The sequence below is a fragment of the Neocloeon triangulifer genome, unplaced genomic scaffold (assembly GCF_031216515.1).
Source record: "Neocloeon triangulifer isolate White Clay Creek 2 clone unplaced genomic scaffold, ASM3121651v1 ptg000008l, whole genome shotgun sequence".
NCBI lineage: Eukaryota > Metazoa > Arthropoda > Insecta > Ephemeroptera > Baetidae > Neocloeon > Neocloeon triangulifer.
This window is the reverse complement of record NW_026775550.1, coordinates 3,207,493-3,218,365: the sequence shown is the minus strand read 5'-3', so window position 1 is coordinate 3,218,365 and position 10,873 is coordinate 3,207,493. Positions and strand designations below refer to the sequence as shown.

The 10,873-nt window shown below is 32.1% G+C and overlaps 1 protein-coding gene across 1 annotated transcript; it reads right to left on the bottom strand.

Annotated features, from left to right (window-relative positions):
• Positions 1-4,776: 4,776 nt before the first annotated feature.
• LOC132194714 (death-associated inhibitor of apoptosis 2-like) lies at positions 4,777-6,876 on the bottom strand. The gene is made up of 2 exons (XM_059616171.1): positions 6,740-6,876; positions 4,777-6,677 (listed from the first exon to the last, which is right to left on the bottom strand). Exons 1-2 carry the CDS (start codon positions 6,808-6,810, stop codon positions 5,984-5,986), a joined length of 765 nt encoding a protein of 254 aa, XP_059472154.1. The 5' UTR covers positions 6,811-6,876; the 3' UTR covers positions 4,777-5,983.
• Positions 6,877-10,873: the final 3,997 nt, after the last annotated feature.

Sequence of the window (10,873 nt, the reverse complement as noted above, 5' to 3'; positions counted from 1 at the left end):
GTATAGGGTCGCTGACCGTGACCGAAACTGATAGAGCCGATTTGTTTTTGAATAAAAATGATTTTTGCAACCAGGAAAAGCCCGATATCTTCATTTAAAATAAATACACTTTATTAAAAATAAAATCTATAAAATTATTATCAATGATTGAGAAACTTGAAACGTGCAAATAGACATAGAACTGCGTGCACTGAAGTCACCTGATGGATATTATACTTTAAGTTAGAGTCGATCATATACTTATTTATCTAACCCTATCACTATGAACGGACAAACTCGAAAAAGTCTCTCGCCTTGATCGTGATGCGCAAGACGTACGCCATGTAGAGACGAGAAATGGTATATTTCTGGACGTTTTCCCCAGAATTGTGAAACATTCATCCCAATTTCATAGATATACATCACGCGGGTGTGAAAGGAATATGCTTTTGGATGAATATTTCACGCGCCATTGATTTATAGATGAGCGAGCGAAGGCTGGTTTTTCTGGCTTAAGGAGTGTCTGTGCGGTGTGCGAGGAGCAAGAAGAGCACAAGACGCCGATCCTCGGCTCGCGCGCGCTTTTGTGCTTCATTTTTTATGGACGAAAAAAGAGAACAGGAAGATTGAGATCCGGCAAAGCTTGAGAATACACAACTCAAGCGCGGAGAACAAACTCCGAGACTGTTTCCTGATACGCATGCCGCTTCTACTTATGTCCAAAATAAATAATAATGAATAATAACAACTATTTTTAATTCAAGCAATAGAATGTTTCATGAAATACTTTAAATAGTCAACATTTAATATTATTTTATATAAATATAGATTTAATTTAATTATTTTCCAACAGTAGTTTTTGTGTTTATTTTATATTATTTACAATTTTTAATTTGGCTTATTTAACTATTTATAAATTTTTGAAATGAACATTAATTTCTAGGTATAACATACCATATAACTCACAGAAATAAATAATTCATAAATTTCTATAACAAGCAAAGGAATATATAAGCTTTACTCTGATAATCCTGGCCAATGACTATTGTAATTATTACACATGATTCATGCTGCTCTCTTCTGATTTTATCAAATGCTAAACTTAATATCGTAATTACATAAAATGTTAGCAATCATTAAAAGTAAAAAGCAAATTGAGGTTAATTCATTAAAAAAGGATTTAATATATTAAAAATACTAATATATAAATTTTGTGCGTGTAATTAAATTCAGGAGTGTCTCGTTAAAGCCTCCAAAAATAGAGAGATTTGAAGGTAATTTTTTGAACCACTTGAGAAAGGTATTTCTTTGTGTCAAAGTGTTTGCACGTCAATTAAAAATGCAGGCAGAAAACGCGGCGGATGAATAGAAAATGTGCAGCATGTGTGCGCGCATTAATTATTTAAATCTCGAGCGAGAAAATGAATCGATAAATATTGCACACACAGCCGAGGCCGCCGCCGCCTATGATAAAACATTAAATATTAAAATAAATAGCTTGAGTATTTGTATGTGGGGTGTTTGCTGTTAAAAACTCCCCCGACCAAGCAGGAGACAGACGGGTGCGGACAAAACTCACCCCTTCAAAGAGAGACACCCGTTCTTTTTATTGGTAATATAACATTATTACATTCCCTCTCGCTTTAATGTTTATTAATAAATTTATGTATTTGGAGAGAATTTCAGCGTCATCAAAAGCAAAGTGTGAGTCACGAGTATCAAAACCCGCGCGGCGCCATCAATTTTGCATCGCACTAACTCACTCGTGATGGGCTCGCCGCGTGTATTACATTTTATCCGGCGCGCAGCGACAAAACTATGATATGCATCGTTGTCATTTATTATCTGCGACATGACGAGACCGACACCGGCGCGTCCTCTACTTTTTTCCGTTTGCTGCTTGTTCAATTTGACCGAGTTAAGCATCAATCAAATTTCGGAGGTTCATTTCGATTCGGACACACCCTGGCTTGTTGCATAAATTTGAGTAAAAACTAAATGAGAACCGAACCTGGTTCAGGCCGACTGGACCGGCATATTCAAATTGAATAGTTTTTTATTTATAAATATGTAAGTTGATCTTTTTGATCGTCGTCATTATTTCCTGGTCTTAATAATTTTACAACGCAACATTTGAATAAGAAAATGCATTAAGATACAAGAATTGCGGTCAATTTTCCTCACAGGTCAGATGAAATATTTATTAGTTGAACCCAAAAAAAAAAAAAAAAAAATTAATTGGGTGGTGCCTTCTGTACCACCAATAAAGGGCACAGGCCGACAAGACTTTGTCTTGGCCTGACCCTAAAAAAAAAAAAAAATTAAATTGTAAAAATAAAATATATTTTAAATTAATCAATAAAAAGAATTACGAAAAATATTTTGCATAATTAATTTCTTAACAATATATTGCTATTATTTTACTATTAAAACATTTGAAGTATTTTTAAATACAAAAGTTACCTAAATTTAAATTATAAAATAATATCAATTGTCTAAATTTACAATAAATAAATTAAGCTGGTTCATTACTTGTAATTAAGTGTGCAACACATGGAAACTTAAATATTTGCTGTCGTTCCCATCCTCAGTTGAATTCCTTTCAATGAAAATTATTGGAGATAATTTGATAAATAACAATTCCAATAGATACAATTTAAATAATAATTATTCGGTTGTAAATGTATCTATTCTCAACTTTAATAATCCTTTTAGAGATTTTATTTTTTAATAAGATAAAGTCTGGTCGGCCTGTGCCGTTTATTAGTGAAGCAGAAGGCACTACCCAATTATTATTGTTACTATTTTTTATGCATGTTATTAATTTCTGGTTGAAAAATAGGAGAAAGGAGATCGATAGGAATGAAATTGAGTTCATTGATAAAAAATTTAACGGCAAATTTGATGAAAAATCATTATTTCGGGCGGCTTCCAATTATTTAATACAATTTCCATAAAATATTTTATGTATTCAGAGGAAACCAAATCGTTCAAAAAAGCATGTATAGAATAACTAAAAAAAACATCAAGATTTTGACTTATGCGTGAAAATTCGTGTTTATTCTAATTATTCATCGAGTGCAATGAGCAAACATTAAAGTTTATATAATTTAATTGTATATTTTAGGGTGTTTACCAAAATTTTAGCAATCTGATTGCCCTTTAGGAAAATAAATTGAAGCAAAATCTTGCGTTTTTTTATCAGTGTTAAATCAGAGCTAAATGTTTACAGGCAGACGTGCCGAGTCATATAACCACTTGATTCAATTCTGCGTCGAAATTTGGCAGCCATAAAATTTCGGCAGGTACGCGCCGGGCGGGCGGTCTACGTTGCAGGCGCGCTGCAAGCAGGTGTTTTAGAGAAGTCGCTGTTTTGCCGCTCCATAAGACATAATTCAGGGGGGTTGCCGCTTGAAATTAGTTTTGTATAGCTCGAGAGGGGAAATTTAATCTTTTAGCTTAAAGTGTGTTGGGATTGAGAAGTATAAAGGGTTGAAGTGGAGCGTATGCGAGAGAGCGAAACTCTTGCGCGAATTAATATATACGCGGCGGCGGAACACGGCCGACTGCTTAACTATATTTCTACCCGCCAACATATTCCACTACATAGGCCATGTATTAATTTATACTTGAGTAGACCAAAGATGTACGCGCATGCATATATTAATACAACATAGCGCCGGGCCCAAGAAAACCACCGCACGAACATCCATTTCCAACCGGCTAATTGGGTTAAGAAATTGGCGAGCGGTGCGTCGTTTGATAGAAAAGTTTGCCTTTGTACCAGGCAAGCCTTCCTTTTGCCACACTAAAGTATTCCTTGTTTGACTTTATGAGGGTGAACGTCTATTTTTTTTTTTCAAATTTGAATTAATCTGTTTCTGAGCAAGTTTATAATGATACAATTTGTTTTTTTTTTTTCTAATTTAACGCCTACAGAGTACAGATCACAAAATATAATTTTAAATTTGTATTCATACATTAAATCTTCTGCCATTCATTTGGAAATTTAAAGTCTCAAAGCGTCAAATAAATGTGTCTTTTTGATATGGGGAGTTTTAACAAAATCGTTTTGTGGCCCAATAATTCAATGTTTTCCTCCCAGCAATTACTTTGAATGTTAAATGTTTTGCTGAAATTGGGTAAAATAAACAAAGAATAATAATTTTTAATAGAAAACATGGAGAACATTTTTAGATTAAAACATTTTGATATATGAATTTTGATCACAGAAATATAATTATTATATAAGAGATTTGCAGATTCAGTAAACGAGTTTCTTGATTATCTCCATAACTTACAATTTTTTTTTCTACCAATTGTTTCTATTTCCTATTCAATCTTGCATTTGACCCGGTCGTTAATGAGTTGATTACGACAGAGAGAATATTATTTAATATCACTTATTACACAGTAAAGGCGAAGGAATGATTTAACAAAAATTATTACTTAAATTAATCACATTAATAAGTGCAGGGAGCCGCAGGGAACCAACTATACATACTATGATAGATTTTCTATCTCAATTTAATCACATTGAATTATGCTGGTTGCGCATATTTTAAAAATATTTTGCATGTTTATTTGAAAATTTTCAAGAAATTTTTTTAATCTAAACTTATTGAAATCATCATAATATAAAACTATTTTTAAATAAAAATTAATAACAAAAAATAAAAATTTTAATAAATAAAATTTAAATTTGTTAATATTTAAAATAACAAAAAAAAATTAAATTATAAAATAAACGTTGTTTTATATTTAAACAGGTCATTTCAGATCATAAAATGAATAAAAATCGATAGGGATTATGCATATAACAATATCATAAGTATTTAAGGGCTTGCAGCGACTCTCAAATGGATGCAAATAAGGGTTACAAATATTCATACCATCAAATCTTGCTCTACCATGAAAATTTTGATTGTACATGATCAAAATAGTGTAAGCATGGATAAGTGGAAGATGCATGATCTAAATAATTTTTTTCTTTTTCAGAATATTTCAAATAAATGTTATGACGTGTTAAAATGAAAATTATATCTATTTTGCAGTTTTCTACATAAACTGTTACATAACATATAGGACATATAGAAAGTTCTAGTTTGACCTTCTTGATTTCCATCGCGTGTGTCATATAAAAGTCAAAGTTAAAAAGTCTATGATGAATAACTTAATTTTGTTCATAGAGTGAAAAGATATTTACAAAAATTTAACGGATAATATAGCGGGTTTTATCTTAATCTGCTTTTTAGGAAACATAGAGCCAATATAAAGAGTTATTTTTAAACAAATTTCAAGTCCTCCTAATTTTTATTACTTAGTTGCACATCTGTATCTATCCGTAAAGCAATATTTAATTAACAAAAACTATTATTATATATATTCTAAACCACATTTTTTTATAATTAAAAACTTTATTAGGGTTTATTATACTAGTTTTATTAATAAAAAAATAAAAACACAGCTCAAAGAAAAATGGAAATTTCAGCCAGAATTTTTGACTACACTATGAATTAGCACACCTGTCAGTATTACATTTACTACAAAGGTTTGACGTGTCCGCAGAGCAAATTAACTTTAAACACGCGATGAATATTACAATTTAAACAAAGAAGATTATTGGAGGAAGAAGTGGTCGTCTCCATCATTTGCTCATTTTCTTGGTTTATGTTTCCGTGCAGAATTTGTCTGATAAAATCTGAGCCCTTTTGCATGATGAGGTGTTGGCACCCCGAGTTCCACTTGGCGTGTTCCCTGAAAGGGTCATCGCCGTGCGCCCAGTCCTTCAGGCCAAGGTTGCAGTGGAAACAAACAACTCGGTTTCCAGTTTTGGTGTAATAATATCCTGAATTTGCGAGATCTTCCGGCGTTTGGGAAAGTTCTTTAGGCCAATTCTTGAAAGTTTTTAGACGATCCAAAATTAAAATTTTTCCAGGGTGCTTCGGTGAAGTGCAGTTGTGGATATTCAAATTAGAGGCCGTGATAAAATGGCTGTCCAATTTTATTGCGACGGTTCTTCCATATTTTGATATTCTTCAAGCGACTTAACGTCGATTGGGTTTGTTCCAAGTTTGATTTGTCCAATGGAGTCGCAATTTTGTTCAATTAATTCCTCGCCAATTTTTATGTTGACGACGCCGCCTGGATTTCTCAAAAAGGGGCAGTTTTCATTCCACCGTTTGTGTTCGCCGTCGGGTGTGTCTCCCTTTTCCCATCCGCGCACCTCCAAATTGCAATAAATGCAGCGACAATTATCCTCTTGGCTGCTGTAGTAAAATCCCGATTTTGCCAAATCGACGGGCGTCACAAATCTCCAATCCTTCTTTTTCAGCGTCGAATAAAGTCGGTGAGATTCATATTTGTAATTCAAAACACTTTCAATGTTTCCCAATGGGACATTTTTAGATGATCTTTTGTTGATGACGCATTTCGGCGTCATTTTCAAAATTTCGTACGCAGTCTTTCCTCTCAAGCATGTTGTATCTTTGGTTACAAACTTACAAAAGTTGCACTTGATTGCTTCTTTATCTTGATCATAAAAAAGTCCAGCTTCTGCCAGTGGTTCAGGATCGATTTCAAAGTTTAAAGGGAAAGTGAACAGGCGGTGCAGTGCGATTTTTAAAATTAACTGTAATCCATCACAAAGAAAATTTTGCTGCTTTTCTCTCGATGTAGACGCATGTTGAAATTGCCTCCTTAAAGAGTCAAGTTGTCTTTAGTTTTAATTGGAAAAAATTATTTATTCAATTTGACTAACCTTTCAGGTATATTTCCTGATTGTGAGGCGGAGTGCTTACTGTCTACGTTTTGATGCTTAAACTTTTCCATCACTAGAATATATGTTTCACAAATGGCACAGTGGTGTGCGAAGGCTTTGGCTCTCTTTGGTAGAAGCACGCTGCTGCTGCATGACGTCATCTTCATCACTCTCCCTATATATAGTCGGCAAGTGTTAGACTTTTTTAGTCTAAATCTTTATAATAGTCTATACCTTTGCTCAAAGTCTTAGCTTTTATGTCATCGGCCTATTTCTGTTTACCAGAATTTTCCCAAGGTTATCATTTATTAATTCCGTATACATCATGTCAGATAAAGACGTAAACTATATAATTTAAAAAAATCATTTGCAATTAACAATATAAAAAGTTTAAATTTGTTCCAGGTTTCAGTTTCCAGATATTTAAAAGCAAAATATTGAAAATAAGATTTGAAAATTAACCAGCAAATTGAAACATTTATACCAAATTAATAATTATGTTACATATTTTTAATTGCAACCTTATTTAAGTTTGTAAACCGCATTAAAATTATTACTCCAAAAACACTAAATAACTCTTTATTGCAGTTTATTTATCGGGATTCTCTGCCATAGACTTATTATTAATTGGTCGAGAAAAAATCCATGTATTATATAGTATTTTACAAGCTCAATATACTTTAAATTATACAAATTGAATAAAAAATTATACAAAAACGTATTGCAAATTTAATAAAGTCGCTGAAAATTAACTGAAGTTTTTAATTAAATAATTTTTAAAACTTTAATTGATTTTCCCTCCCTTGGCAATTTCGAAGTGTTGGTGCTCTTTCCATTTGGTTAATTGCGTTGATTTTCGGCGGTGGCCAATTTAAACATTGAACGTTTTTACGTGATATTTTTACCGCTTTATCGGCTTTATCTACTTCTTAAACTTTTTAAATATGATGAAATATTTGGAAATATTATTGATTCATATTGCGCTTCATTGAAATTCAAAGGACATTAGTACTTGACAAAAAATCTCTCCCCATAATTAAAAAAAAAAAAAATTGAATTATGATTGTAAATTGACCAATAAAAATTACTTTTGCACAATTAATTAAATGGAATAATAAAAAAATATTTTTTTTAACAATACCACATAAATAGTTTGACTTTTTTGAACTTGTGGAACATTCTACTTTGGCCTTGTTGATGTTAATCGCGTGTGTCATAGAAAAGTTAAAAAGTCTATACATATCATTTACAACTATATAGAGTGCGTCTTAATTTTTTTTTTTATTAAAAGATTATAAAGTTTTTGTAAAATCTTTTCACGTGATACTTTTACCGCTTTATCGGCTTTATCTACATTTTGAAATTTTTCAAGATGAAATATTTGGAAATATTTAAATGATGAAATACTGGAGAAATAATTTGAAACATAGTTAAAAGTAATTTACAGTTTTTCAACACATGTCGGACACATTTTTGTGCGTTTAATTTGTAGGTTAGGAGTCGTCGTTGCACGTTGTTTTCATCACTTCCGCCTATCCTGAGCGCGCTCTCTGATCGTTGGCAATTCTGATTTTCGAGTCATGCATAAATTTCAGAGTGCACAAAACGCGTTGAACGGCAGCAAATACATAATATAAGACATTACATATGTGCACACAAACACAAGGCAAGAGTTGAAAAGCGGAGAGCGCTTGACGAGAGCGAACCAGTGAGCGAGCGAGCGAGCATTTGGTGGATAATGCATGTACAGAATGTATGTATAGTAATGAGAAGACGGGGCCATTGTGATGAATTATAAATTAAAAGTGTATGCACATTAGTAGGCATTGATGAAATATTAATGGATATAGATTTAGACCTCACTGAATTATTTGCGCTCGGCGCAGTCAGTTGAAGGCCAGATTAATAATTTATTTATCTTTCGGAATAAATTTTGAATGCTCGCCGGCAGCGCCAGGTAGATTTTGATTCAAGATTGGATAAATTATTTATATTATCCCGAATTGGATGCGTGAAAGGGGAAATCGGTGCTGCCTGGGAATTTTATTTATTTATAGCAAAAGCAGCTCTTGATTTTAATGATTTCGGAATGGCGGGCAAAAGTTTTTCATTAAAATCATAAATCGTGATAAAACTAATAACATAAAATGTATATATATATTTTTCACGCGTGCGGCAGAGAGGCATGGGTGCCGCGGAACAAAAACAACCCCCGCCTTCCTGCTGCGCGCACCCCTTTTTTATAATTTAAAAACAAAAGCCATTGAGCAGCGCCAAGTCTCGCGTTCTTTTTCTCCCCGACCGCCGAGCCAATATTTTAAAGAAACTTTTTTAATTCAGAGACCACCGTCGTTCTCTCTCGCTTGTGCAAAAGAAAAGCAGCAGTTTTTTTTTGTATATATAATTTGAAACAAGAATAAATTCGCTCCTCTCTGCTGTGGCAGCTAATTATTGCCGTGTATTGATTTTCCACCGCCGCGTTTATTCATATTTTTGTATATTTTCCGAGCGCGACAGCCGTTGCGACACCTTTTCAACTTTTATTATTATTTGTTATTTCATTTCGCACACCGCCTTTTATTCAGCGTCACAACTTCCACCAAGTTTCTTTTCCTGTTCGCAGAGCAAAACATAACAACATGTAATATAATATTTTCTACGGACAGAATATATAATGGATTTTGTGTATCGAATTTTGTAAAAGACGATATAGTGATAATATTACAAAATATTTTTTTTATAACCAAAAAAAAACATTGATAAAATGTCAGTTTTATCGTCAAAAGTGACCTCTGGAAATTTGGTATTTCTTTTGAACCCGGGAATCGATTAAGGATCAAAGCTAAATTTATCTCAAAATAGCCCTATTGAAATAAGCATTCTTAACCATTCAATTGACTTTGCTTCTGTATTTGTGCTTCATCGTTTTTTTTTTAATTATTATTATTATTATTATTATTATTATTATTATTATTATTATTATTATAACTTTTATATTAAATGTGTTACAATTGTTAGTCTCAATTTTGTGATGAGACAATTGACATTTAACAATTGTAATTGAGGGAAGTTGAAACTTTTTGATTTCGCAAAAGCACAAAATTTTTATGAGTTTTATCTTATCAATTTTACTATTTAAAATTCCTTATGTTACGATTAATAACTGCAACAAATGATAGAAAAGTATAAAATTTATGGTGAACTATCGCGGTGGATTTCCAGAAAATTGAAACTGTTGCCAAAAAAAGGACAACTGACCTTAAAAGGCGATCTGCTATCTGCTGACATTTTGAAAACCTAGGAAAATAAAACTAAATGGAAAGAACCTATAAAGAAAATTAAATTTAATAAACAAAACAAAAATGCAGAAACTAATTATGCTGTAACTTCATACTGTGAATTTTCCAGACATTTCCAGTGCAATAAACAGAAAGATGCATTTTTTTTTTTAAATTAAATTGAAATCATCTTATTCTATTTTGTTTTGAAGAAGTTGACACTCGAGGAGATGATCATGGAAAAGCCCGAATCTTCATTTCCATCTTATTCTATTATGAGTTTTTTTTTTTATAAACTCCTCCCACTTACTTCATTTTAGTTAAACCCTAAAACCCTAGGTTTTTAAAGTATCAGCAGACAGCAGGTCACCTTTGGGGTCAGTTGTCCTTTTATATTTTCAATTTGTCTTGGCCCGATTGCAATTTAAAGTATAAAAAAGTTGTCTTAGAAGAGAATGAAAATTATCAAGTGAAATAAAAATTTATTATTATTATTTTTAACATTGTTTAAATGCTCAAACTTTGCAATAATTAAATTTTTGATTGAAACCTTGATTTAATTTTTGAACTCTTCAAAACTGTTCTGAGCAAGTTAAAATGTGAATAGAAAACATCACATTATTTATATTTATTTCATCAAAGGCGCACGTGCCAAGAGAAACTGCCGTGGAAAACGAACCTCCCGAATGTGTGTGATTTTCATGTAATTCTGCATGAAAAATGAATCAGATGAATAAATTTGAAGAGGAACTCATTACCTTATGATGTACATATGTGACAATGTTTTGCTTTTTACATTTGAAAAGCAAATTTTAGAAATAAATTTTTCCTTTCCAACCGCAAAAATATATAATTT

What these genes read in the sequence shown, in the direction of transcription:
- LOC132194714 (XM_059616171.1), bottom strand. Translation starts at nt 6,810, where the DNA reads ATGGAAAAGTTTAAGCATCAAAACGTAGACAGTAAGCACTCCGCCTCA. An exon ending in TCAGGAAATATACCTGAAAG is followed by an intron (nt 6,678 to 6,739) that starts GTTAGTCAAATT and finishes TGACTCTTTAAG; the next exon opens with GAGGCAATTTCAACATGCGT.